Source organism: Mustela nivalis, assembly GCF_964662115.1.
Source record: "Mustela nivalis genome assembly, chromosome: 18".
NCBI classification, from domain to species: domain Eukaryota; kingdom Metazoa; phylum Chordata; class Mammalia; order Carnivora; family Mustelidae; genus Mustela; species Mustela nivalis.
In genome coordinates this window covers 42,225,309-42,253,036 of record NC_139037.1, presented here as the reverse complement: position 1 = coordinate 42,253,036, position 27,728 = coordinate 42,225,309, and the positions used below count along the sequence as shown (strand labels likewise).

The following is a 27,728-nucleotide window of genomic DNA, read 5'->3' as shown; positions in this document are numbered from 1 at the left end:
GTGGGGGCAGCAATACACCGCTCAGCCACAACGCGCGTGGTGCATTGTGGGGCACGTAGTCTCGTGCGTGGGTTAAATGGTGGTTCTGGCCTACCAAGCCCACTGCATTTCCCAGAAGGCTACGCGACACCCTCTGCCTCACCTTGCTCAAATCTGGTGGCTGAAGAGGCCTCTCCCCCTCTTAGAGCGCGCCTCCAGAGCGGCGCGGGGGATTGTGGGATGTGGGAACTGAGCCCGGCGCCCGGTGGGGGGACTGCTGCGCAAGCGCGGGGGGCTGGTCAAACCAGATGGACCTTAGCAGGTGGGTATAGGCCACTGTTCTGTCCCAGGAGTCGCAGCCGCTTTGAAGCAGCAGGGGGCGGGGTTATGTGGGGGGAGGGCGGGGGTCCTTTAAGAACCAGCGAGACCCCCACCGCTATATATGTCCTGGAGCCAGCCTGCGGATCTCCTCAATCGCCACTATCCCCTGTCAACTGTCGAGCCTGTTCATAGCGCTTTAGTCTTAAAAGAGGAAAAATCCCTTCCCCTTCTTTTCTCTCTTTTCCTTCACAGCTACCTCTCTACCCCCTTTAAAAGCAAAAAACCAAAAACTGCACCTTATTATGGTAATGTTCAACGATGCATAAAAACAGAATAGTGTAATGATCCCCCAGGTACCCATCACCTTTTTTCAGCAATTATCAACATATGGCCAGTCTTGTTGTATTTTTCTGCCTCCTTCCCCGCAGAATTAGTTTAAAGCAAAATCCCAGACATCATATGCTTTCATCCATAAATACTTCTTTGTGTATCTCTAAAATACACGTTTCTTTAAAAAAAAAAAAAACTTTATCGCACCCAACAACAAATAATTTCTTAATTTTATTTAATACCCAGTTTGTCCCGAAATTTCCCTGATTGTCATAGAAATGTCTTAACTGTTGACTGGCTTATATTAGAATCCAAACAAGATCTATGCATTGCATTTTGTTGGCACCTGTTTAAGTCTTTTATTCCAGGGTGGTTCCCCCTCCCTCTCATTTATCGCACAGTCTGATTTGGCTGGTTGCATTTGTTGGTGTCCTTTATTATGTTCTTCTGTCCCCTTTATGTCCTGCAAACTGGTAGATCTAGAGGCTGGGTCAGATTCAGGTTTAATTAATTAATTAATTAATTTTTAAAAAGATTTTATTTATATATTTGACAGAGAGAAAGCTCACAAGTAGACAGGCAGGCGAGGTGTGGGGGGAGTAGGCTCCCTGCTGAGAAGAGAGCCTGATGTGGGGCTTAATCCCAGGACCCTGAGGCCGCGACCGGAGCTGAAGGCAGAGACTTCACCCACTGAGCCAGCCGGGCGGTAAGAGTAGGGTGGTGATGGGTGATGTTGAGTTCTTCAGTCAGGAGGCACATAATAATGTCTGGATGTTTCTTTTGTGTTTGTGATATGAATATCCAGTGTTGGGTTTCAGTGTTGTCAGCCTGATCCATCCATTATAGTAACACAGCCAAACTTTAGAAGGGAAGTGTCTATATGCTCTCCCCTCCATCTCTTTCCCTCTTTTTTTTTTTTAAAGATTTTTTTTTTAAGATTTTATTTATTTATTTGACAGAGAGAATTCACAAGTAGATGGAGAGGCAGGCAGAGAGAGAGAGAGGGAAGCAGGCTCTCCGCTGAGCAGAGAGCCTGATGCGGGACTCGATCCCAGGACTCTGAGATCATGACCTGAGCCCAAGGCAGCGGCTTAACCCACTGAACCACCCAGGTGCCCTTTTTTAAAAGATTTTATTTATTTATTTGACACAGAGAGAGAGATCACAAGTAGGCAGAGGCAGGCAGGGGCAGGGGGAAGCAGGCTCCCCACTGAGCAGAGAGCTTGATGTGGGGCTCAATCCCAGGACCCTGAGATCATGACCTGAGCCGAAGGCAGCAGCTTAACCCACTGAGCCACCCAGGTGCCCCATCTTTCCCTCTGTTTCACAAAAAATCCCGACACTTTTATGTTGCTAAAACTCTTCCATGTAGCTAAACTCAAGAGGCAATCCTGTCCTTAACGCTGGTTCTGCAACAGCCGGCCTATCCTGTGCTGTCCAGTATGGTAGGCACTAGCTACACAGGGTACTGAAGGTTTAACTAGTCCTAATTTAGATGTGCTATAAGTATAAACACACACTGGGATTTCGAAGACTTATTACTAAAAAAAGAAAAAGAATGTAAAATATCTTAAGAGTTTTTAAAACATTGGTAATAGGTAGGGGTGCCGGGGTGGCAGGGAAGCATCCCACTCTTGGTTTTGGGTCAGGTCGTCATCTCGAGCTCCTTGCTGAGCATGGAGTCTGCTTCAGATTCTCTCTTCTCTCTCTGCCCCTCCTGTTCGTCCTCTCTCTCTCTCTCTCAAGTAAATAAATCGATTAAAAAAAAATTTTTTTTAAAGATTTTATTTATTTATTTGACAGAGAGAAATCACAAGTAGGCAGAGAGGCAGGCAGAGAAAGAGAGAGAGAGAGGAGGAAGCAGGCTCCCCGATGAGCAGAGAGCCCGATGCGGGACTCGATCCCAGGACCCTGAGATCATGACCTGAGCTGAAGGCAGCGGCCTAACCCACTGAGCCACCCAGGCACCCTAAAAAAATTTTTTTTAAATATTTTATTTATTTATTTGACAGAGAGAGAGATCACAAGTAGGCAGAGAGTCAGGCAGAGAGAGAGGAGGAAGCAGGCTCCCTGCTGAGCAGAGAGCCCAATGCGGGGCTCGATCCCAGGACACTGAGATCATGACCTGAGCCGAAGGCAGTGGCTTAATCCACTGAGCCACCAGGCACCCCTGATTTAAAAAAAAATTAAAAAAAACAACAACATTGTCAACTTGCTGAAACAAGAGTATTTGGGATGTATTAATAATAAAACATATGACTGGACTATTTTATTAAAATACTTTCACCTTTTTTTTCTTTTAACTGTGGCTACTGGAAAATTTTATTTTATTTTATTTTTAAATTTATTTAAGTAATCTCTACACCCAACACAGGGCTCGAACTCATGGCTCCCATGATCAAGACTCACGTGCTCTTCCGACTGAGCCAGCTATGTGCCCCCCCCCAAATTTTTAAATGATGCACATGGCTTACATTATATTTCTATTAGAAAGCATCGTTTTACACCTAGTGGTTTTCAAAGTGTGATATCTGGGTCTGCAGTAGCAGCATCATATGACAACTTGTTAGAAATGCAAATTATGTTGCTCTAGACCCACTGAACTGTAATCTCTAGGGACAAGACCCAGCAGTCTGCATTTTAACAAGTCCTCCAGACCAGTCCTGTCTGAAAACTCCCCTTCTGGTTTCTGTGACACAGCTCTCCCAAACCCACCCACTTCTCACTGCTCCACTGTTAACACCCTGGTCCAAACCCCATTCAGTGTACCACCTGGACCACCACAATTGCTTACAGACCGGTTTCCCTGCTTCTAATCTTGTGTCCTATTTGTAGTCCTCATACAACACTTTGTGGTGGTGGCGGGGAATTGTCTTTCAAAAACATAGATCATACTACTTCCCTTCTTAAAATCTTCCAGCGACTTTTCATTGCACTTATATTAAAATCCAAGCTCCTTCTTGTGGCCACTGCACCCCCTCCCCAACCCCACATAGTCCTTCACCCTCCTTTTCACTCCTTCTGCCCCAGCCGTCCCTTCTCGCTGTTCCTCACACACTTCCAGCTCTTTCCTGGCTCGGGGACTTTGTGATGGCCATTCCCTCTTCTGGGAACATGGTTCTCCCAGATCTTCGTCAGCCTGACTCTCTTGTCCTTGAGGACTCTCAGCTCAGATGCCCCATCTCATTGCTGCCATCGTGTCACTGCAACTAAAGCCTGACTCCCCTGTACCCCCATTCACACAATATCACCCGCCTTTCCTTCTTCCTGGCATGTTCCACATGCTGTCCTTTGTCTCCATTTGCTTTTCTGTTTCCTCTACCATAACGGAAGCACACAGGGCAGGGACTCCCCTCTCTGGTTTACCACTTTTTGTCCCCAGCTCCTCACACAGCACCTGCACACAGTACACAGTAGGTTCTCAGTAAAGGTCTGTTCACTGACCCAGTAACTACTCTCCTCGGTCTCTCCTGTCGCTTCTGTCCTCTCTGAAGTAAGAGGACCACTGGCAGCCACAGCATTTGAAAATTCAGAACACCCCACAACACTCTTGGTGTTTGCCTTCTGCCATGTTGGGTTATCTGACAACATGGAGCCCACTTGTCTGTTTGGGCACAGTGGGCAGGAGCTGCTCTACCTCTGAGGGCCTGATGAAGATACAGATATTAGAACAGAGGGATGTTGACGCATGGAGATGGTTATGCACCAGATGGAGGAGATGGGGGGCTAAGCGGGAGCCAGCGAAGCAATCAGAAATTAGCAACAGTGGGAAGCCACTGTCGCTCCAGGCTGGAGGAAGAAAGGGAGGAGGTGGCATCAGGAAAGCCCAGAGACAAAGTCACCTAAAAGAAACTGGAGGCCCAGTGGGACTGTCAGGCTGGCTGGAGCTGTGAGGAGGCACAACCACGGGGAGAGGGATTGAATTGCCATGGCCCCTTGCTCCCACTCTCCAGGCTCCTGTCACTGCTTCCCACTGGCAGAACCCCAGATAAATCCAGATAAAGGGGGAGACTGGGAACTGTGGCTGGGATGCAGGCAGAAAGGGGAATATGAACAGTTCTGGGGATAAATACAGCCTCGATCAGCACAGCATGGATTCCCTGTAAATCAGGGTCCCCCACCATGCTCTGTTATCCCACACCAGGCCCTGCTCACTGGCTTACACTACATGTCTGACTACTGTAGCATGCAGGTTAGGGTAGAGTTTGCAACCCCAGTGTTTCAGTTATCTTTTGCTACATAACAAATTGTCCAAAAATTAAGCAGCTTAAACCAACCATTTTCTTTTTCCTCTGACTCTATGGATCAGTTATTCAAGAAGGGCTCAGTGGAGTTGGGCTGTGCGCACTTGGTGTCCATCATATGGTTGAAGTCAGATGCTGAGTGGGGCTGGAGGCATTTGAAAACTCAACTGGAGGGATGCCTGGGTGGCTCAGTGGGTTAGGCAGCTGCTTTTGGCTCAGGTCATGATCCCAGGGTCCTGGGATTGAGTCCTGCATGGGGCTCCTTGCTCAGCACAGAGCCTGCTTCTCCCTATGCCTGCCACTCTCCTTGCTGTGCTCTTTCGCTCTCTCTCTCTGATAGATAGATAGATAGATAGATAGATAAAATCTTAAAAAAAAAAAAAAAGAAGAAGAAAAGGAAACTCAACTGGTCCAGGTAGCCAAGGTGGCTCACTCATATAGCTGGCAATGTTGACTTCAGATGAAAGGTCAGTGGGCTGTTGATCAGAGAAAACACACGGGGCCACTCCAGCATGGTGCTCTCACGTGGAAGCTGGCTTCTTTCTCCCAGACCATGTGTCCCAAAAGTTCCAGGGCATTTTTTTTTTCTCCTGAATTTATTTGGTCAGAGAGCCTGTATCAGCTGTTGATGGCAACTGTCACTCCATTTCCTTCTTCCACATTCTTTTGACCTCATCGGTTCCCAACACCTGCTCAGATTCAAGGGCAGTGAGGGGGTGGGGGGAGTGGAATAGACTCCACCCTTGAAGGAAGTTGTGGTAAAGTCAGATGGCAGGAGGCAGGGAGAGGGGTGAAAAATTGGAGCCGTTTTTGTAGTCTTCCAGAGTCTCTGCTTTATGGAGTGTGTTAGGTAAGGTAAATTACTAGCTACCATTAACCAAGGAACCCCCAGATTTCAGTGGCTTAGTACAGTCTATATTTCCTTCACACCATAGTGTGATGCAGTCAGGATCTGTGGCTGAGTCACCCAGGGAATCAGGCTCCTTCCATCCGTTGGCTCTGGGCAACTTTAGTTGGCTTGCGCCTCCTTGCCCCCCCCATCCTCTCTAATAGTGGTTGTTGAAAGAAGTGAGGGTCACAAGTGGGAGGTTTTTAGGGTGACACCCAGAGGTCCAATGAAACACATTTGCTGGGGCGCCTGGGTGGCTCAGTGGGTTAAAGCCTCTGCCTTCGGCTCAGGTCATGATCCCAGGGTCATGGGATTGAGCCCCACATCGGGCTCTCTGCTCTGCAAGGAGCCTGTTTCCTCCTCTCTCTCTGCCTGCCCCTCTGCCTACCTGTGATCTCTGTCTGTCAAATTTAAAAAAAAAAAATCTTAAAAAAAAAAATTAAAAAAAAAAAAAAAAGAAATGCATTTGCTCACGTGCTGTTGGCTTACATACCTGACTGCAAGGGATGATGGGAAATGTCCAGCTGTGTGCAAAGGAGCAAAGGGAAGCCATTTTAGTGACAAATTAGCCAGTCTCTGCTGCACATTTTAGAACGTGGTATCTCTGAAAATAGGAAAGTTTTATTTATTTAGTTTTCTTGTCTATTGCCTGTCTCCCTCCACATAGGATGTAAGCTCTGTGAGGGCAGTTTTGTTCATCATTACATGTCTTTCACCCATCCAGGAGCCTGGACAGATAGTGTTGGATAAATGAATACATGCATGAGTGAATAAAAGTTCAAAAACTTCAGAGGATATAATATTACAAACCCAGTAAGACTGATATATTTTTTAAAGATTTTATTTATTTGTTTGACAGACAGAGATCACAAGTAGGCAGAGAGGCAGGCACAGAAAGAGGGGGAGGCAGGCTCCCTGCTGAGCAGAAAGTCCGATGCAGGGCTTGATCCCAGGACCCTGGGATCATGACCTGAGCTGAAGGCAGAGGCTTTAACCTACTGAGCCACCCAGGCCCCCCAAGACTGATATTTCTAAGGGAGTTTTAGAAACAGAAGAAATCTCTCATGGGTAACGAGCACTTAGGTAGGACATAGGTTAGCAGGATATGAACCCTATTACAGAATTCTACATAACAGTGGCTTAAACAAAGTAGAAGTTTATTTCTCTCTCACCAATAAACCAAGTATAAACAGTCTAGGGCTTCATGGTATCAGAGATCCAGGCTGCTTTAACCTATGGTTTTGCCATCACTTGGGGAACAGCCTGACCTTCGTGGTCCAAGATGGCTCCCACCACATCCGCATTCCAGGCAGTGGGAAGAAGAAAGGGGAAACGGACTCACCCCACAGCTCTTTCTTAGCATAGGTGAACTGAGAAATGAAATCTTAGCTTTGGTGCCTGATTTATTTTACCCTCTGTGGTGTGACAGTTGTCTCCTTGGTTCCTTTCCAGGGCAAAGAGCAGAGGTCTGACAGCAAGGTCAGGTCACAGATGAACAGGGAATATAGGTGCTCGTTCCGGGTTCATACAAATAATTTACAAAAAGGGGCAGGACGAAAACTTGTGTATATGATATGGTCAGAAATCTGAAGTATTTGCATGTACATTGTCATATCTATTGATTCTGCTTATTCTTGTTCATGTTGTCTTAGACTTGTAGGAAGACTTTGAAGACCAAATACAGTTATACGTTACTCCAGAGGAGATATTAATCCAGGACAAGACCTAGGTTTACCTGGCTTAGGGCATATAAGGATAAGCTATTAGTTCACATGAAGGCTACGTGACTTCGAGCTCACTCTTACCTTGAGTGTAACAGCATTCAGTGTAACAGCTTAAAATGAAGAGCTTATGTTCAGACTCTCCGGTCAGGGTGGGTCTGGGCATTTACTTCTGCCTCTCTAGTCCCAAACTGTCTTCTGGATTGGAAAATGCCCTTAGAACAATGTGAAAGCATTTCTTCCGAAGGCATTTGTGCTCTGGGTTCCTCTCTTGTTTTATTTTGGGTTTGGGGTAGTATTTCCTTACCCTCTTACCAGTGCTTTGCTACTTAGAGGAACTCTTCCCATATATTTCATCCTGCATTTTCATTTGTTCCTCAGTGAGATGGTGCTTTCTGGTTTCTTAGACCACCATTACTGGCAGCAGAAGTCCTGTCTTTTTATCCCTCTGCAAATTTGCCTTTATGTATTTGTTGTGTTTTCTGAAATTAAAATATTTTTTAATGATTATACAAGTTAAAAATATTCCCTGTATGGGGTGCCTGGGTGGCTCAGTGGGTTAAAACCTCTGCCTTCAGCTCAGGTCATGATCCCAGGGACCTGGGATCAAGCCCTTCATCGGGCTCTCTGCTCCCCAGGGAGCCTGCTTCCCTTCCTTTCTCTGCCTGTCTCTCTGCCTATTTGTGATCTCTGTCTGTCAAATAAATGAATAAAATCTTTAAAAAAATACTTCCTGTAAAAACAGAAATTTTAAAAATAAAGAAAACAGAAGCAACCTAAATCTCACCACCCAGAGATTCCACTGTTGATATTCTCTTGAATGTCATTCAGTTTTTGCTGTGTAGATAAACACAATTTTACATGCATAATTTGATATAAAAGGCATCTTGTTATATACATTATTGTTATCATCTATTTCTTTCAGTTGCAACCCTGTTTTCCTCTTACCCTCCCCGATCTCCTATCCTGACCCAGGTCACCAGTGTTACCAATGGTGGCAGCCTAAGGTGTCTCCTTCCACAACTTTATGCATCACCTCTCAATATGCAAACATATATCTACATGTTTACAAGGGATTCTTCTGGTCACTGTTTGGCCTCATACTATATTCTCTTCTCCCTACCTTACTTTTCTCAATTAAAATCCCTTCAAATGAGCTTAAAGAATTCTAATTCATTTATAATGACTGCATTTATGACATAGATGAACCACAATTAATATACCCATGGATCATTGCTCTAATTATATTTTAAAGACCTTCATTTCACAAATAAAAAGTCAGTTGTTGTGGTCTAGGATGTCTGTCCATGCCCAGTGTCAGGGTCATGTTCCTGCTAAGAGGAAGGACAAAGAAAGGGAGCCCACATCTTTGCCTCGAGGGACACAACCTGGAAGTTGTTTCTTCCCACGTTCCACTGGCCAGAAGACAGTGACAAGGCCTCACTGGCCTCCAAAGAGGCTGAGAAACATAGCCTTGGCTAGGAGACCAGACACCCAATTACAAATTCTATTTTAATAGAAGGGGAGAAAACAATGCCCATCACCGGGATCCTGCTTCATTCACCTTGCAAGTCAGTATTTGCCAGCACTTTCCCAGAAGTCAAAGTGGGAAACATCTGTTTACTTGTTAACATTGCACCTGGTAGGAAATAAAGACATCATGAAACCTCTTTACTAGTTCTTTTGGTGCTTACAATTTTCATCTCTTTAAAACAGTTTGTTTTTTTTTTCAGGTAGAATTTACATAGAGTAAAATACATCCTTTTTAGTATATTGTTTTGTGAGTTTTGACAAGTGCATACAGCCATGTAATCTTCACCACAAGAAAAATAGAGAATTTTTTTTCAATTTTTATTTTTTTATTTGAGAGAGAGAGAGAGAGCACAGAGGGAGAGGCAGAGGCAGACTCCCCACTGAGCAGAGAGCCTGGCATGGAGCTTGATCCCAAGACCCCAAGATCATGCTCTGAGCTGAAGGCAAACATTCTACTGACTGAGCCACGCAGGTACCCCCCCCCCTTTAAAAAAGATTTTATTATTTCTTTGAGAGAGAGAGAGAGCACAGAGGGAGAGTGAGAGAGCGAAGCAGACACCCTGCTGAGCAGCTAGCCTGCCAGGACCCTGAAACCTTGACCTGAACCGCAGGCAGATGCTTAACCGACTTAGCCACCCAGGTGCCCCTCAAGAAATTTTTAATTTAGAGAATTTTGAAAAGATGAAACATAAAAGAGTATGAGGAGTCCTCTACAGTCTATCTGCCCCCCGACAACCATCCAACTTGGGCCCATCCTTTCCCACTCATTCTCCTCCCCTGTGTGGTTATGTAGCATTGTATTTTATCTGGAAATAGTTAGGTATTCACATCAGAATTTTATCTGAAAGTGAGAAGAAGAAAGAGGTGCCTTTTCCAGGCAGGCTACCTGGCTTACAACTGCCCGCACTGTGACTGTCTTAGGACTCCTTCCACAAGTTGAGGCTACCTACACCCACCTCCTGGCTCTGGTCATTAAACCAAGGTTACGCCTGACCCAGATGAGGCAGTCACGTTCTTCACTGCATACAGTAGAAGCACTAACTAACTTAAACAGCAAAGGGGATGTGTTCAAGAATGTTAGGGCCCTTCCACCACGTTCTTTGTCAAAGCAAAATGCACTGAGGCTTCTTCTGTCTTCTCCCTCTTTCATTTTGATGATGTTGCCCTCATCTACTTGTTCTAAGATTCCTACATTCAAATTCCAGGGAATGAGGAAATCAGGAAGAGTGGAGTACATCCGTCCGCAAAGGTTAGGACTTCTAAATTGCTCATTTATTCCCACATTGCTCATCAGCCAGAACAAAGTTCTATGACCACTCTACACACAAATGCAGCCAGAAAATACAGTTTCTAGTTTGGTGGGCAGATGCCCTGCTGAAAATTTCATGGAAGAAGAAGCAGCATGAGGATATTGGCAGACACTAGTATTCTTATCTGACAAGTGATCAATTCAAAAAGAAATGGTGGGCATGTCTGGGATCCCTTAGACCTCTGCAGGGTTCAAGAGCCATCCTTCATCCACCCCATTACTGGTGGCCATTTATTGCAATATTGAAAGAGTATTTACTGAGCACCTACTGTGCTGAGGATATAACAGTGAAGAAGGCAGGAAGGTTCCTGTTCTCATGGAGTTCCATTCTAGAGAAAGTAGCAGACAGGAAAAATGGGATCACACAGTTCAGAGAACTTCAGGTATGATAAATACAGGAAGAAAATGAAATTGATGGTGGGAGGTGGCTTGAGTGGTGGTGGGCAGGAGAGGCCTCTGTGAGGGTGTAACATTTGAGCTGATATCTGGAGGGTGAGAAAGGGCTGACTCTACCTGAACTTTGAGAAAAGCATCGTAGGCAGGGGGAACAGCAGGTACAAAGGCCCTGGGGTGAGAATGAACTTGACTCAAGAAACAGAAGGCCAGTGTAGCTGGAGTAGGGGAAGCGAGGGAAAGAGGGGTAGGAGGGGAGGACAGAAAGATGGGCAGGTCTTTATGTAAGTATATGTTTTTATTTCTCTGGGGTAGATGCCTGCTTCTGTGGGATTGCTGGATCTCTGAGTAGGTGAATATTTACCTTTATGAGAAACTACCAAACTCTTTTCCAAAGTGGTGGTTCTGTTTTCCATTTCCACTAGCAGCGTGAGATTTCCAATTGCTCCCCGTCTCTGCGGACACTCGAGAGGGTCAGTCTTTTTCATTTTAGTCACTCCAGTGGGTGTGTAATGGTATTTCATTGTGGTTTTAATTCGTATTTCCCTAATGACTAATGATGTTGAACGCTTTCGCGCATGCTTATTGGCTATCCGGGTCTCTTCTTCTGTGATGTATCTGTTCACAATTTTTAGCCACTTACAAAATTGGTTCCCTGACTTTTCAAAAAGCCTCCCCTGACCACTATGGGGAGGAGGGATTGTAGGGGGCAAAAGTAGAAGCAGGGAGAGTAGGGAGGGGCTGTCGCTTCCACAGAGACGAGCTTGTCACAGGCTCACCACATTGCCTGCTTTCTGGCAGAGTCAGCCTGGGCCTTGCCCAACTCTTGGGCTGCTTGCCAGGACAGATTAAGACACTTCACAGATCTCATGGGAGGTGAAGCAGCCCTACTTCCTGGAGCCTGGCACTGGGTGAGGGGTGTCTCCCAGTCAGCTGGGTGCCCTCCATCTCACCCTTTTTTCATCCAATGGCCCATCCACCCACGGAGAGCCCAGGCCGACCAGCCTGGATCAGTGTTCTGTGCTCTGTACCAGTACAGTCGTACCAGTTGCTAACATATTTAATACTTTATTTTTATTTATATTTATTTATTTATTTATTAAAAGATTTTATTTACTTATTTGACAGAGAGAGATCGTAAGTAGACAGAGAGGCAGGCAGAGAGAGAGAGAGAAGCAGACTCCCTGCCGAGCAGAGAGCCCGATGCGGGACTCGATCCCAGGACCCTGAGATCATGACCCGAGCCGAAGGCAGTGGCTTAACCCACTGAGCCACTCAGGCGCCCTAATACTTTATTTTTAGTTGGTAAAGAGCCCACCCCCTCCCACCCTCACCCCCACCCCCACCTCCACCCCCACCCCAGATATCTGCCACCACCCGTCTGTTCCTTTGGGATACCTCAGACTTCCCCACATCTCAGCCACTAAAAGGTAGGGGGCTCCAGGACACAGACCCGGCTGTATGGCCACATTTGCTTGATTGGTTGGTGCCCGAGTATAAGGGCTATTTCTGGGGACAGCTCGGGCCTGGCTGGAGTTCGGGAGGACCAGACCGGGAGGCCGAGTCTGAGGGGTTGAGGGAGGTTGGTTATCAAGGTGAGCCCAGAACTAGAGACTTGAAATACTAACAATAACAGTAATGAGGAGGATGGTGATTAAGAGTCACTGAGCAGATAGAACATGCCAGGCAGACATTACTCTGATAGACCTCACAAAATCCTCACAATAAAATTGGACCACAGCAGCCATGCCCCCAACAGTCTGCTCCCCTAGCCCAGCCAGAGTGAGCTCGAGAGCACTGAGTGCTGGAGTCAGATGAAGCCCTTCAGGCTCAGAGTTTCCCTTGCTCTCTGAAAGCCAAGAGGCTCATTCAGCTTCCGCCATCTCGAGGCCCCTCTGGGGCCTGTTCTCTCTGCGCCCACTGCAGGCCTGGTGGTGGTGGTGGTGGGGATGTTGTTTCTTTAGCGACCAGACTGGGCCAGGCCTGGGTGCTCACGGCTGATGGCAGCCAGTGCTGCCTCCGACTGGGCCCTGGCCCTCCTCTGGCTTCCAAATCCCCCCACCAGGAAGGGCCACTCAGAATCTGTCCCATGACAGACATCCAGTTTCCCCTTTTCTCTCCTGAGACCAGGCCCAAGGAGCTATGGGGTGTGACGCGCCGATGGGGGAGGGGAGCTTCCTGCCTTGGGCCCATCCCCCCAGTGCCCTAACCTCAGGTTCCTCCTAGCCAGCCCCAGCTGAAGTCCCAGTCTCCTCCTGGGTCACCTTCCCTCCGTCCTCACTTCCAGCTACTTCCTCATTCGGTGGTGCAGCGCAGCCCAGCCCAGTGGTCTGCATGTTGTCCCCCACTCACCTCCTTCCAAACCCCCAATCCTGTGTCTGTGCTGTCTATATCTGTGTCCCTGTCTATCCCTCTCTCTTCTTCTTGGCCTCGCCACCCCTTTCTCCTTTCGTATCTTTCCTCTTGGCTCTTTTTTCCTTCTCTCTAAGGGTCAGATATCTGTCTTTGTGTCCTGTGTTTCCTTACCAAATTTATTTGCTACGTGACCTTGGGCAAGTGTCTGCACCTTTCTGTACAGTGAGGATGACGATGACAAGAGTGTCTACCTCAGATGGCTGCTGAGGGATTAAAAGGGTTAACACCTTAGGACAGAATGCAGCTCATTAGTGCCCATATTCTGAGGGCTCTCTTAATATCCTGTAAACATCACAAAGTTCTGATTATCAAATAATTATAGCTGGTGCTTATAAAAAGCTGACGAGTGTCAGACCCTGTTCTAGAAACATTAATCCATTCGCTCCCCACAAACCCCTACAAAATAGGCACTATTTTACTCCTTATTTTACAGATAAGGAAACTGAGGCCCAGAGAGGTTGGATGACTTATTTAAGGTTGCCCAGCCAGGAAGAGGCAAAGGTGGCTTCAGTCATAGCTACTAACTTCCTGGTACACTGATGGTTGGCCCCCAGTTGGGCACATGGACCCTTTCCCCTTTTATGTCCAGTGGTTAGGGGCTACAGCATGGCCCCCGGGGGGTGTCTTGGCCTGTTTCTTCCTGGCTTTATCTGTCTCTGTCCCTCCTCCTCTACTGTCCCCTCCTCCCTCCTGCCACCGCCCACCTCAGACTTCCTCCTTCACTTGGACGCAACACCACATCCCACTGGCCCTTGGACTCCGATGTCCAGCGGTGTTGCCTGCGTCATGGGGGTCCTTGGACCTTCCACCAGGCTCCTGTTCCTGCCTCTCCTTCTGACTGTGGGTGGTGAGTTGGGGGCTATCACAGCCACCTCCCCAATCCTTGGGCTCATCTTGGGTCAGAGCAGGGAGCAGGGTAGAGAGAGAACCAAAAAGGGAGATGGGGGAAAGCAGAGCCCCAGCCCCCCAAAACTTATGGCTGTCTCTCAGAGCCTGAGACTCCAAGATGTGGCCTCTGGTAGCAGCGGCGGGGGTGGGGGGAACTCTACTTGGTGTTGCAACAGGACAAGTCGGGGTAGAAGTAACACAGTCAGTGACCTTGACGCTGGCCCACAGGTCCCACCAGACACGGCTTTCCACTCTTATCTCCTGGCTCTCGGGACCCATCCTCCCCAGCTTCTGCACCCACCCTCCAGTCACAACCCCCTGCCTCAATTTACCTTCTTTTTCTCTCCTCAGGTTTCAGCTCTGTCCAGGCACAGGACGGTAGGCCTAGACTCTGTAGTCCCCCTCCCTACCTCCCAAAGAGCTCCCCATCTCTGTCTGTTTCCTAAGCTCTCCAAACCTTCCCCTGTTGACACCTCCTCCCAGTTCCCAGTGACAACCCCCAACCCCTGTCTCACATTCTCAGGATGCAACTGCTCTGTGATGAGTCCCGGGGTGCTGGCGGGGATTGTGCTGGGGGACCTGGTGCTGACCCTCCTCATTGCCTTGGCTGTGTACTCCTTGGGCCGGCTCTTCCCTCGGGGGCGAGGGGCTGTGGAGGGTGAGTGGGGCTGGAGGGGATAGCCTGGGACTCTCTGAGGGAGGGGTAAGCTCCCAAGTCACAACCAGCCAAAGGGACAATGATGGAAGGGCTGATTTTGTAGCAGCAAAAGGATCCCGGTTCACCGCCTTAACTCTGCATTCTGCACTACCCCCCAACCCCCCAACAGTGACCAGGAAACAGCGCATCACTGAGACAGAGTCGCCTTATCAGGTGAGAAAACCCTGCTTCTCTTCCTCACATCTCACTCCTACCCTGTGGGTGTCTGTCTTAAACACTTCCCCAGTCCTTCTAGAACCTAGACCCTAAAGCCAATTTCTCAGCAGCATTTCAAACCCTCAAAGGCTCTTGGAGAGCATCTGTCCAAAACTACTGCTTTTCTTTCTTTCTTTCTTTCTTTCTTTCTTTCTTTCTTTCTTTCTTTCTTTCTTTCTTTCTTTCATTCATTCTTTCTTTTTTTTTAAGATTTTATTTATTGGGGTGCCTGGATGGCTCAGAGGGTTAAGCCTTTGCCTTTGGCTCAGGTCATGATCTCAGGGTCCTGGGATCAAGCCCTGCGTCAGGCTCTCTGCTCAGTGGGGAGCCTGCTTCCCCCTCTCTCTGCCTGCCTCTCTGCCTACTTGTGATTTTTCTCTGTCAAAAAAATAAATAAAATCTTTAAAAAAAAACTACTTATAAGATTTTATTTATTTGACAGAGAGAGACACAGTGAGAGAGGGAACACAGCACAGGGAGAGAAGATGGGAGAAGTGGGCCTCCCACAGAGCAGGGAGCCTGAGGAGGGACTTGATCCCAGGACCCTGGGATCATGACCCGAGCTGAAGGCAGATGCCCAATGACTGAGCCACCCAAGCACCTCCCAAAACTGCTTTCAATGATCAATCATGACCTTATGCTCAGCTTAAAACATGTGAGGAAATACAGGGAGGGCTTTACCTTCGCCAGGGCAAATGCAGGCCTTAGCAAGAAGGCAGGCATGGAATTGTCTGGGACAGGATGATTTCTGGGAGAAGCTCTGGAAAGGCAGAGGACATGATTCAGCCCTAATTTGGTAATCTGAAAAGAGAAGTTTTAAGAATTTTTTGGAAGATCCTGTATCCCTTTGAGAAGCTGACGAAAGCGAGAGACTCCTCAGAAAAATCCACACAAAAATTTATGAAATTGTGAGTATAATCTAGGGGTGGTACAGGGATCTTGAAACTCTTCTTAAGAACCACCATGCAGGGGCACCTGGATGGCTTAGTGGGTTAAGCACCTGACTCTTGATTTTGGGGGTCATGATCATCAGGTCATGATCTCAGGGCTGTGGGATCTAGTCCTGGCTGGTTCTGTGCTCAGTGGGGAGTCTGCTTGGGATTCTCTCTCTCTCTCTCTCTCTGTCCCTCCCCTCCCACTCTTGCTCTCTGTCAAATAAATAAATCTTTATTTATTTATTTTTTAAAGATTTTATTTATTTATTAGACAGAGATCACAAGTAGGCGGAGAGGCAGGCAGAGAGAGAGAGGAGGAAGCAGGCTCCCCGCTGAGCAGAAAACCCCATGTGGGGCTTGATCCCAGGGCCCTGGGATCATGACCTGAGCCGAAGGCAGAGGCTTTAACCCACTGAGCCACCTAGGTGCCCCTAAATAAATCTTAAAAAAAAAAAAAAAATCTCCCCATCCTCTCCTTCCAGGTGTGCACACACATTCTCTCTCTCTCAAGAAAACAAACAAACAAAAAAAAACCAAAAACAAAACCTCCAATCAGAGGTATCTTTCCATTGCTTGCCTCTTTATCAATGCCTTTCTCAACTCTTTAGGGGGTCAAGGGCTCCTGTGAGAATCTAATGGAGGCCAAACAGACCCCTTCCCATAAAGGTGCATATCCAGACCAGTCATTTGCATATGATTTCAGGGACTCAGTCTGAGGGCTGCCTCTTCGGGCCATTAGACCCCTCTTCCCAAAACTGTAAGCCTTGTTCTGTGAAGTCTCTTACTTATTTGCAGCCACCTTTGCTTTGTGTCACTTGTGGATAAAAAGTCTCTTTGTAAAGCATAAGCCTCTTGAGTTTGGCTTTGTGAGGTCCAGAAGAATGAGGGAACTTTTCAGTTATCAGGGACCATGAAACTTTAGGGCAAGACATTATTCCAATTTATTCATCCTTAGGTGGAATTTGTGGAGCCCCTACACAGCAACAGAGTTTACATCCTAGGAGATGGACCTGAAGCAAATTAAGAAATAAGATAATTTGAGGAGGAAATAACAACTGGTGTGACAGGGCCTGGAGTGTGTGTGTGGTGGGGAGAAGTTAGATGACAAAATCAAGAAACACTTCTCTGAGGAAGTGACATGAGCTGAGACTTGAAGGGGGAGAAGGAACCATCCATGGGAATATCCAGGAAAGCGGTGTTTGGGCAGAGAGAACAGCTTGTGCAAAGGCCCTGAGGCTGGTGTATAATGATGAGGCAGAGGAAACAGGGAAACACTAAAAGCAGTTGATTAAAATACAGATCTTTTCCATGGCTGCAAGGTTGAAGAAGCTTCTAGGAGCCGTATAGGCCACAGGGAGAAGGCTGAATTTTTTTTAAGTTTATTCAGTGGACCTTACGCACTAACGGTTCCCACCCTGTCCCTCCCATTAGGAGCTCCAAGGTCAGAGGTCAGATGTCTATAGTGACCTCCACACACAGAGGCCATATTACAAATGAGTCCACATTGCAGCAGTCAACAACCTGATGCCTGGATCCAGTCATTCCTGATACCTCCCCAGCACCCTATTCCTACTCCCACCAAGATACAGATCCTCAGAGTGCCCTACCCGAGGGGTCAGACTTCTCTCCACTACTGCCCCCAAATAAACACGGCACACAAAAACACTGTTGAGTTATTCCAGATCTCTCGGCTGAGGGGGCAGGGCTATGTGGGGTTCCGGGAGATCATGGACCCAGAAACAGCTAAGTGGGAGGGAGGCTTTGGGCACCCTGGGATTCTGTGAGGAAGAATCAGAACCAGAGGTAGTTCAATAGCTTTATTCCACCCCAAAGTGGGGAGTACGTTTCCTGTGTGGCAGCACACGAGGCAGGATGAGAGGGTCCAACATCAAAGGTTTCACTTACAGGGGGGTCAGCCCCTGCCAGGCATGTTGATGTAGACTTTGTCATCTTCTGGGGGTGGGGGAGAGAAAGCATGAGGCCTGACCACCTACCACCCACCCACAGCCCCACCTTCCTGGGGACCCCCTGCCTCAGGGGTTTCCTCCGGAGTTCCCCCCTGCACCGCCCCCAGGGTTTCCCCAGAATCTCCTCCAGGGCTTCCCTGGGGGACCCCTCCCTGGGGACCCCCTGCTCTAGGGACACCTCTCCCTCCGGGCCCCACCCTGTCTCTGCCCTCACCTAGGGTGGGCCGGTGGCGCGGGCAAGCACACGCAAACACGACTGCGATGATGAACAGCGACACCAGCGCTTCGGCGGCCATGAGCCCTGCCAGCACTGGCAGAGAGAGGGGCCCACATCCGGAACAGGAACCTGGAGGGTGGGGGCCAAGACAGGAAGGCGGTTGAGGGAGGTTCCAGACCCTCAGGGCTGCACTTGGGGCCAATGGGGCTGAGGAAGTCCCGGGAGGGGAGGCAGGAGTGTCTAGATACCCTGAGGTTGATTTGGGGATGAAAAGGGAGGTGGGGGCCTGGAGAGAAGCAGGGTGTAGGGTCGGGGGGATCCTAGCACAGAGAGACATACATGGTGCTTTGGGCATAGTGGGTACTCCCAAAGAAGGCTGGGGGGGTGGCCGAGTCCTTGGGGCTTCATTTTGGTGATGAGGGCAGTGAGATGGGGACCCAGAGAGGACTGTAGATCCCCTGCGGGTTCTGATTTGGGGGTGAGAGGGGAGCTGGTGACCTAGACAGGATCCTCAGGCCACACTTCAGGGATGAAAGCACAAGGGAAGGGGTGCTAATTTCTCACCTGGGGTTATCAGAGCGGCTGCCACCGTGAAAAGAGAGGGAAAGTGGATTAGCAGGGAGAGGTGGTGTCCTGAGAAATAACCTCCATTTGGGAGAGAGCAAATGAGAAAGAGGCCAAGAGATAGAAAATCAGAAGTGGAAGTAGAGAAGATCCAGCAGTGAGAAGGTGAGATCAACAGGCTCCAGACTCAGCTTCTCTCCCATAAAGAACCAGACTCTGCCTCCAAAATGGATCTCCAGGGAGGAAGGGGTCCTAGGAAGATGTGCCCTCAGCACTCCTCCCTTCAGAGGCCGCCCAAGCCACCCCTCTCATAGGGACTCTGCCTGCCACTCCCCCTGCCCCCCCCCCCATAATCACTTTTGCTCACCTGGGAGCAAAAGAAGGAGCAGGATGACACCTGAAGGGGCCATGGTGGGCAAAAGGCTTTGGTCCAGAGAAGTCCTGAGGAACAGTGGGGGAGTAAAGAAGCAGAATAGCGGATGTCACCCTGCTGGTGGCAATGTCACCTGCTTCCTGTGTGAGGGTGTGGGAGGGGGAGAAGTAAAAAGTGGGTCCCTGTGACTGCCTTTGGGGATGAACTGGGGGTAGGGTCAGGCAGGAGAGGATGGATGGCCGGGGTTGTGGACATTGAGGAGATACTGGGGATATTTTGGAGGTGGAACCAACAAAACTTGCTGGTCATGTATGTATGGATGTGTATGAGAGAGAGGGATTCAGGATGACCAAAGCTTCTGGGCTAAGCTACTGGAATTACCGAGCGTTCCTTGACAGGGAGGGAGTAGGAGGGGAGAGTAGATTTAGAGGAAAGTGCCAAAGTCTCGGGACACTGAGTTGGAAATGCCTCCTAGATCTCCCTGCAGCACTGAATGACCACAGCTGCATCTGTGAATTTAGGGATACGTTTCTGGCCTGAGATGTAAATTTTCGGGTTGCTGGTTTATGAATGAATAAAGCCACAGGACTGGATGAGATCACCCAGGAAGTGAGTTCAAACAGAGGAGTGCCCCTGGCCCCCAAGAATGGGTGAAGAGGTGGAAACAGTCCAGGAAACTGGGAAGGAACAATGTGTGAGGGAGGAGAATCAGGACAGCCCAAGTCTTAAAAGGCTGGGAGAAATGATTAACATGGCCACCGAGATGGGAACTGAGAACAAGCCTCCCCTGGGAATGTCAGTTGGCTTAAGGGCTGGGAATTCCTGTCCGCTTAATTCACAGCTATACCAAGGCCCCCAGCAAAGGTCCTCCCTTTTTACTTCAGTAAAAAGGGCCCCCCTTATTACTTCAGTAATAAATAATCTTTAATGACGAATGAATAAATGAGAACTGACCTCTGAACGAGGTGATGTGGGGAAAGGGAGAAATTTGCGTCTACCGATGTCACTCTTACCTACAAACCTTCCCTCCCTTGGGACTAGGAGTCCCCAGAATCCCAGCCTCCTCTTACCCTGGGACTAGGGAATACTATTCCCTTCCAGCCCAGGCTCCAGAAATCAAAGCCTCCCCTTCCAACCCAGGCCCCCAAAATCAAAGCCTCCGGTACCCCCTTGGACAGAGACCCAGAAGTCCAGGCCCTCAGTGCCCTCCTCCTTCAGGTGTCGGCAATCCCTGGCCGCTTCACCCTCAGACCAGCTCCCTCTTTCCAGGTAGGAGGCGCAGGAGTCAGGCCCTCAGTATCAGCCCCGCCCATTCAGAGACTGGGCTAGTTCAAGCGCGACACGGGGACTCCCGAGTCTGTGGGAGGGGCCCTGCCCTTGACTGGGCGGTGCCAAGAAGTCCAGTTTAAAAACTCGCGGGGCACAGGTCCTAGATTGGGGACCCGGCGGCGGCTCCGCGGGGGAAGAGCGAGGCTGGCGCAGCGCCGAGGCCGCGGCCCTGGGGGCCAGCAATCCGCGCCACGGAATCCGCGAGGTAATGGAGGGGGTGGGGAGGAGAAGCATGCTCGGCCCCTTGGGAGAGCGAGGGCTGGGAGTCCGGCTCTCACGAACCCTGCGGGACTGAACGGGAGCATTAAGCCTGGGTGCTGTGAGTGAGCGTACTCGGTGTTTGAAGAGGGTAGGGGTCCGGGACTTCTGCTGGTGATGGAGGAGGGGCTGTGATTCTGGGATCCTGGGTCCTGGGAGAGTTAAGGAATCGGGGATTCGGAATTCTGGGTCGGGGGGTGGGGTGAAAGGGCTGGGAGCCCCGACCCCTGGGAACTGTGGGAGGAGGGGGCTGGCGGCCCGGTCTCATAGCTCTAGAAAGGAGCTAGACGGAGTCTTGGGGGCGTGGTTGTTTAAAAAATCAGCCACGAGTCGGTGTGGGTAAGGAGGCGCTCTGCCGTAGGGGGCCCACGCTGGCCTTGACCCTATCCGGGCCCCGGGAATTCCCGAGTCGCCACCCACCCCGGGTCCCCGGGTCCCCGGGCGGAGCAGGAATTCCCCACGTGCGGGGATTCCGAGCGCTCCACGCCTGGCGGCGCGAGCTGACTCTGAGAGGGCCACCTGCCGCGCGCCGCCGAGAGAGGAAGGGGTGGATGGAAGATTCCCTTGCGTGAGCGCCGTGACGTCAGCACGTCGTATCTGGGCTGTTTCCGAGTCCGCCCTCCCCCGCTTAACCCTTCCTCTGTTGGAACCCGGGCTTGGAAGGGTGAGGGTTGAGGGTTCGGACTTCCGGGGTGGTGCGGACCAGGCTTCTGGAAAGGTGCAAGGGAGGGCGAGGCTGAGGGCCCGGACTCCTGGGTCCTGGGGAAAGGGGTGTTAGGCTCTCGGAGTTCCGCAGAATGGGGCCTGGACTCTTAGAACTGAAGAGGGGATGCGGTCTGGACTTCCGATCCCCGACGAGCTAGGGGGCTATTGATTTGTCCTTCCTTGGGGAGAGGGCCCGGGGACTCGGACGCCTGTTTTCCCGGGAAGTGTGTCGAGGGCAGAGAGGTGTTGGGAACCTGAATGTGCAAGTCTCCTGGGAGTGATTCCCAGCGACCCCCAAGGCCTCGGGACTGGGATATCTGGGGGCTGGGATTTTTCACGGAAAGTGTGGGGAGGTGCTGCAGAGGAGCGCCCTCCACCCCCTTCCTCAGTTTCCACGACGCTGGTGGAAAATTGGGTCAGAGGGGAAAGTGCGGAGCAAAGGGAAGGAAACGGCGGAGGCGGAAGCTGCACCTGAAAGCTAAGATTGGCTTTGGAGTTCTCAGGCATCGTCAGTGTGCCAGTTTTTCCGCGCAGGAGGGTGAGGGAGGGTGCCCGAGTCCACTCCCCTGTAGTTGGGTGACTTAAGGAACTCTGATTGCTTCCCTCCCCTCTCCTTCTGCCCCCCCCCCCCCCCCCCCCCGCCTCCCCCGCAGTGAGCCGGAGTGAACGCAGCCACTGCCCATCACAGACCGTGAAGAAGCTCCTGGAAGAACAGAGGCGCCGTCAGCAGCAGCCTGACGCTGGTGGGACACCGGTAAGGCCCACGAAGCCCTCTAAACTGTAACTCGTGAGGCCGTGTCCTGTTGGGCAGATACTTGATGACTTGTGAGCCCTTGACCCTCGGAGCAGATCAGAGGTGTAGTCCTGACTTAGATGCGCTGTGGGCGGGGCATGGATGCTGAGGGATTTGTCCCATAAATTACCCCTTGTTCCTTTTTTTTTTTTTTTTTTTAAATCCCTCTACAGGGACAGTTTCCATCTCCCCTGGCCCAGTCCCTGACCCCATCTGTGAATGAAAGTGAGGCTGGTAAGTCTGGAAACTCACCTGGTTCCCTCAGCTCACCTCCCCAGCTTTCTTCAGGGACTCAAACATTCCAAATCTTAGAACTTTGGGGAACTTGGGAGTCAGACCCTCTTTCTTGCTGGGACTCGGTAGCAGTTTGATCGCCCAGATTCTCTGGAGCCCATAGGTCTATGTACACAGTCCTTCAGTGTTCGAGGGGCCCAGGCTCCCAGCCTTTTGCAGCTCCTGGAGTCTAAGCCCTCAGCCCTCTGAGTCCCAGCCCTTTGGTGTCCCACAAGTACTAGCTCTCAGGATGCTGGGAGATTCCAGGCTCTCACCCCCGTCCTCCAGCCTTGGTCATGACTTCCCCAACCCTGGTAACCAGGCCTGCCCCTGCTCCTCCTCTCACACACAGGCCATTCTCGCTTCCCAGTACACCAAGAGACTCTGGGTTCTGGACTTGGCAGCCTGGCTCCCACCACGGGCTTTCCAGACTGGGACCCCAACACGCATGCTGCCTACACAGACAGCCCCTACTTTTACCCTGCTTCTGCTGCTGAAGGCTTCCCGACTCCTGACTTCTACCCACCCTCCGACCCAGGGCGGCAGTGTCCATTTTCTGTGGGGATGGAGGTGAGATACAGAGTGGAACAGGATGCTGAAGGGCCCCTAAAATTCCCAGTTGCCCTTGTGCTAGATTAAGAGCCCGTTCTTCAGATGGGCAAAACTGAGGCCCCAAGGTACAAGGTCACTCGGTACAAATGGGGCATCCAGCCACCCTACTTGGCGTTCTGTGTGTGTGTGTATGTATATATGTCAAGAAAAGGAGTTCTCAGCTGATTGGCTCTGCCTACCACGTGTATCCTTCAGGACCCTCTGGATACCCGGCTGTATGGAGAACCTTCCCTGCCACAGGCAGGATCCTGGAGAGGTTCTGGACTCCCCTTAGGACCCCCACAGTTGCCCCCTGTGGCCACCGGACCATCCCTGGACACAGCCCGTGCTCACATGCTGGCTCTGGGGCCACAGCAGCTGCTGGCCCAGGATGAGGAGGGAGACACGTGAGTATGGGGGTTGCAGTCTGCCTGTTTCTGGCTTAGCTGGGGTTCTGCGCTCACTGCTTGTCCTCTATCTGTCCTCAGGCTCCTGCACCTGTTTGCGGCTCGGGGGCTACGCTGGGCAGCGTATGCCGCAGCTGAGATGCTCCAAATGTATAGACATCTGGACATTCGGGAACATAAGGGCAAGGTGAGGGCCAGGGGCCCAGACTGCTGGATTTAAAGGCAGGAGGTCTGGGGGCCTGGATTATTGGTTTTTCAGAGGGGAGGAGACCAGGGACCCAGACTGACCTTCTTATTTCCTGCAGACCCCTCTCCTGGTGGCTGCTGCCGCCAACCAGCCCCTGATTGTGGAGGACCTGCTGAACCTCGGAGCAGAGCCCAATGCCACTGATCATCAGGGACGTTCTGTCTTGCACGTGGCTGCTACCTATGGGCTCCCAGGAGTCCTCTCGGTATGACCAGTGGGTCAGTGGGGAGAAGGGGTTGGACTGGTTGTTCAGATCCTGGCTTCCAGGGCTAGGAGGCCTGGGGAGACTCGACTCCAGCACTGTGCCTTCTCCTCCCCAGGCCGTGATTAACTCGGGGGTTCAGGTTAACCTAGAAGCCAGAGACTTCGAGGGTAAGCTGGGTGGTGGGCAGGGTGGGTGTGGCAGGTGGGGCTGGGTGGGGGAGGTCGCCTCAGATGCAGAGCCCTCACCACCTCTATCCTGCAGGCCTCACCCCTCTCCACACAGCCATCCTGGCCCTCAACGTGGCTATGCACCCACCTGACCTATGTTCCCGGGTGCTGAGCACCCAGGCCCGAGACAGGCTGGCTTGTGTCCAGATGTTGCTGCACATGGGTGCTGATCACACCAGCCAGGTGAGCTGGGCAGTGGGCAGCCGGCCTCTAGAAGGGTGTGTGGGATGGGGCACCTGGACATTCGGGGCATTCAGACAAATGTTGACTTTGCCTCTGGCCAGCATGTGAACTTGAGCACATGGCTATGTTTCCCTGGGCCCCAGAGAAAAAGATCACTGACCTTAGGTTGTACTTACTATTCATCAAGCATCGAGTGTCATGGATTAGCTAATCGAATCCTCACCAACCCCCTTTGACAAGTGCTCTGTTATTACTTTTACCGCCTTACTAATAAAGAAACTGAGGTATAGGAGTAAAAAATCTTAGAGCTTGTAAGAGTCAGAGAGGGGATTAGAATCCGAGCCTCATGCCAGACTCTCGCACTCTCCTCTCTCTCAAATAAATAAAATCTTTAAAAAAAAAAAAAAAAGAATTTTGAACATAGATAAAATAGAGAAAATAGTATATCCACAAAAAATTATGTCTCTAAAGTGAAGAACTCTTTTAACCTCAATACCATCATTTCACCTTAAAAAAAACTTAAACTCATAATATCAAGTATCCTGGCTGTGTTCGAATTTCTGATTGACTCTAAAGTGATATACATTTTTTTTTAAGATTTTTTTTTTTTAAATTTGTTTATTTGACAGACAGAGATTCACAAGTAGGCAGAGAGGCACGCAGAGAGAGAGGGGGAAGCAGGCTCCTAAGACCCTGGGATCATGTCCTAAGCCGAAGGCAGAGGCTTAACCCACTGAGTCACTCAGGTGCCCCTGCATTGTTTTTTCATTAAAAAAAAAAAAAAGAAAAAAAACCCTTCAGACCCAAATAAAACCCTCATATTGCCATTGTAAGACTTTTAAAGGTGTTATTAATTTAGAGCTTTCCCCCTTCCATCTTCTGGTCTCCTCTTCATTATCTATTTGGTGAGCCAGATAGGTTGTTTTGTCTTGGAGAAACACAGCATATTTTTAATGAGGGCACATAATAAGGTCCCATTGTGGAAAATATCTTTATTTGCTCCAAAATATGAAGAGAACAACTCAATATGGAAGTATGTATGGGTTTGTTGAGTCCCCTGATTAATGCTGTTCAAGTCCCATCCTTATAGATCAAGTACAGTCTGTGTGAGATGTGGGTACATTTTAGCATGCCTAATGGAATGTGGGGTGGCTAGGGCAGCTGCAAGTGCAGAGTGCCTTTGGAGGATTAGGTAAGAACCTTCTTCTCAAAGACACTTGGGCTGGAAAACTGTCAAAAGAAACATAGTTCTGTGATGCATATGATGTGAATGGCATCCCCTTAAAGGTGATAGTCTTATATAGTGCACAACATAGATAACTGCGTAAGGAACCCCTGGGTGCTTGCAAAGGAGAAACAAGGTGTCTAAAGGCTCTTGGATTCCTTGGGAGGGGCTCTGGGTGTAAGAATTGGCCTGACCTCCGCCGTTCCTTTCTCTACAGGAGATCAAGAGCAATAAGACAGTTCTGCATCTGGCTGTGCAGGCTGCCAATCCTACCCTGGTTCAGCTGCTGCTTGAGTTGCCGCGGGGAGATTTGCGGGCCTTTGTCAACATGAAGGTGGGGACCTAGGTTGGAATGGGCAATTGTGTGAGATGTGACAGAGAAGAGCGGGGGGCTTGGAGAGGCCTGTGGGCTGTGGCAGTGGCAGGGACAATGTAGAGAACCCAGGTGGGGACCAGATAGGATGTGGATGGTTGTAGATTGCAGGAATGTATGGGACATAGACCGAGGGGTGTGTGGAATGTGATTGTGGAGGGGATTCCGGGATGTAAGTAGGGGCACATGGAATATGGCTGGGAAGGCAGCAGTGTTGGACTCTGGAGTGTACTGTGGAAGGCCCAGGCCAGCTGAGTCTGTATCTTTATCAGCCCTCCCCTCACTGTCCCCAGGCCCATGGGAACACAGCCCTCCACATGGCGGCTGCCCTGCCCCCTGGACCACCCCAGGAGGCCATCGTGCGGCGCCTGCTGGCAGCTGGGGCGGATCCAACATTGCGAAACCTGGAGAACGAGCAGCCTGTCCACCTGCTGCGGCCTGGGCCGGGCCCCGAGGGGGTGAGTGCTGAGCCCACCCTGACTGCAGAGTGGCCTCTGACCTAACGAGCTGAACCCCTGACCCTACCCACTCAGGACTTTAGAGGGTCTGTGGCCCTGGCCTCTCTTTTTAGCCTCCCTGACTTCTCCCCTGTCTTGTCCGCAGCTCCGGCAGCTGTTGAAGAGGAGCCGTGTGGCACCCCCAGGCCTGTCCTCTTAGGACTCAAACCCAGAACCTGGACTGATTTTCCAGTCCCCACCGTCCTGTGGGACAGCCAGCGTATGCTAATGTTGCAAATCCATGATAATGTATGTGAAATGTCCTGCCATCAGGGTCTTACATTAAAACCCCAAAATGGCTGCCCGGGGTGGGGGTAAACGATCCCCAATATTTGGGGTGGTGTAATACCCCTACCCTACCCACAAGGAGCCGTCTTGATGATTTCTGTGAAATCGAGGCCCCTTGATTGTTTCTGTGAAACACCCTAGACCCCTAACCCTTCCTCCTTTGGGATCTTCTGGGACCCCCTCCCCTACTCAAGTCCAGTTCAACTTACCTAGAATCCCAGATGTGATTTCCCTACACAGTACTTGGGGTACCCCCAGAATAGCTTCCACTGTCATCTGGTAGAGCTCCCGAGATGACTCCCCAAACCCATACCATTCAGGTCCTTACCCCTGAGACATAGGAAGGACTCTTCCTAGATTGGAGTTCCCTAGGTCCTATGCTTTCTAATTCAGAACTCAACTGGCAGGGCCCCTATCCCAGATCTCCGCATTTCCGGTGAATCCCTCCCCTATTTGAAATACCTTATTAAACTCAGTTTGGACTGCGCTGTCATTGTCTTAATCTCTGGGGGCATTGGTGCGGAGGAACGGCGGTGGTGCTTGACTGAGGAGGCATGTTTGGATGACTGCGTGGGTGGGGTATGTAGCAGACTGTGGGTGCCAAGTCTGCATCCTTCACCCTGTCAGTACCTGGTGGTCTGACTGCCTGTGGACATCATGAGACCACTGGTGTCTGCTCTATCTTGGGTGTGAGTCAGGTAGCCTTAAGTGCCAACGAGTTGATGCCCTATCCCGCCTAACAGCCCTCAAACCAGACTTAAAGGAGATGGTATAGAAGGACTCCAGGTCCCACACCTCTCTGTGAGGGTAAATGTGGAAGTGTGTGTTCTACACATGCTCTCAGAATTCCCCAACAGAATTAAGCTTCAGTTCCCTGTACTGGTTCTGGCTTGATGACATCCTTTCCTGACTGCGTTCCCTTCTCTGTGTCCTTTCCCACCTCTCCTACCAATAGATTGTCCTCAAATCCTGCTTCTGGAGAGACCCAAACTAAGAAGACCTCCCAATGGCCCTTTCTCATAACTGCCCCACAGTCTCTGCTCTGGACTTCATCCCACTCTTATCACCAAAAGAGGCCCACTGAAAGCCCTCTGACTCATCTTAACCCCTCACTGCTCAGAGCCTCTCATAGACAA

General features: G+C 50.2%; 3 protein-coding genes across 9 annotated transcripts; 2 read left to right on the top strand and 1 right to left on the bottom strand.

Annotated features, from left to right (window-relative positions):
• Nucleotides 1-92: 92 nt before the first annotated feature.
• On the top strand, nucleotides 93-17,533 carry TYROBP (transmembrane immune signaling adaptor TYROBP). 4 transcript variants are annotated; one of them, XM_082708787.1, is made up of 5 exons: nucleotides 205-301; nucleotides 14,374-14,400; nucleotides 14,546-14,680; nucleotides 14,850-14,893; nucleotides 17,302-17,533. In XM_082708787.1, exons 1-5 carry the CDS (start codon nucleotides 220-222, stop codon nucleotides 17,365-17,367), a joined length of 354 nt encoding a protein of 117 aa, XP_082564913.1. In that variant the 5' UTR covers nucleotides 205-219; the 3' UTR covers nucleotides 17,368-17,533. The 4 variants fall into 4 exon arrangements, with proteins under 4 accessions (XP_082564914.1, XP_082564913.1, XP_082564911.1 ...); XM_082708785.1 differs by lacking the exon at nucleotides 205-301 and adding an exon at nucleotides 13,815-13,981; XM_082708788.1 differs by lacking the exon at nucleotides 14,374-14,400 and having other exon boundaries at nucleotides 93-301.
• A 139-nt stretch (nucleotides 17,534-17,672) lies between these two features.
• On the bottom strand, nucleotides 17,673-20,554 carry HCST (hematopoietic cell signal transducer; the record flags this gene model as incomplete). Its single annotated transcript, XM_082711113.1, has 4 exons — nucleotides 17,673-17,823; nucleotides 18,052-18,183; nucleotides 20,158-20,283; nucleotides 20,434-20,554. 4 exons carry the CDS (start codon nucleotides 20,552-20,554, stop codon nucleotides 17,783-17,785), a joined length of 420 nt encoding a protein of 139 aa, XP_082567239.1. The 3' UTR covers nucleotides 17,673-17,782.
• On the top strand, nucleotides 20,428-27,079 carry NFKBID (NFKB inhibitor delta). 4 transcript variants are annotated; one of them, XM_082708782.1, is made up of 12 exons: nucleotides 20,430-20,525; nucleotides 21,937-22,037; nucleotides 22,250-22,310; nucleotides 22,702-22,919; nucleotides 23,157-23,347; nucleotides 23,429-23,534; nucleotides 23,653-23,799; nucleotides 23,915-23,966; nucleotides 24,061-24,209; nucleotides 25,652-25,768; nucleotides 26,101-26,265; nucleotides 26,411-27,079. In XM_082708782.1, exons 4-12 carry the CDS (start codon nucleotides 22,914-22,916, stop codon nucleotides 26,462-26,464), a joined length of 987 nt encoding a protein of 328 aa, XP_082564908.1. In that variant the 5' UTR covers nucleotides 20,430-20,525; nucleotides 21,937-22,037; nucleotides 22,250-22,310; nucleotides 22,702-22,913; the 3' UTR covers nucleotides 26,465-27,079. The 4 variants fall into 4 exon arrangements, with proteins under 4 accessions (XP_082564907.1, XP_082564908.1, XP_082564910.1 ...); XM_082708784.1 differs by having other exon boundaries at nucleotides 20,434-20,525; nucleotides 22,720-22,919; XM_082708783.1 differs by lacking the exon at nucleotides 20,430-20,525 and adding an exon at nucleotides 21,229-21,242.
• The last annotated feature ends 649 nt before the right edge of the window (nucleotides 27,080-27,728 follow it).

Coding starts and splice junctions, on each gene's coding strand:
- TYROBP (XM_082708785.1), top strand. CDS start 13,897: ATGTCCAGCGGTGTTGCCTGCGTCATGGGGGTCCTTGGACCTTCCACC. Junction 14,401..14,545: donor CTCTGTCCAGGCACAGGACG/GTAGGCCTAGAC, acceptor TCACATTCTCAG/GATGCAACTGCTCTGTGATG. Junction 14,894..17,301: donor AGACAGAGTCGCCTTATCAG/GTGAGAAAACCC, acceptor CCCTCCCATTAG/GAGCTCCAAGGTCAGAGGTC.
- NFKBID (XM_082708781.1), top strand. Junction 23,800..23,914: donor GGCTCCCAGGAGTCCTCTCG/GTATGACCAGTG, acceptor TCTCCTCCCCAG/GCCGTGATTAACTCGGGGGT. Junction 26,266..26,410: donor CTGGGCCGGGCCCCGAGGGG/GTGAGTGCTGAG, acceptor TCTTGTCCGCAG/CTCCGGCAGCTGTTGAAGAG.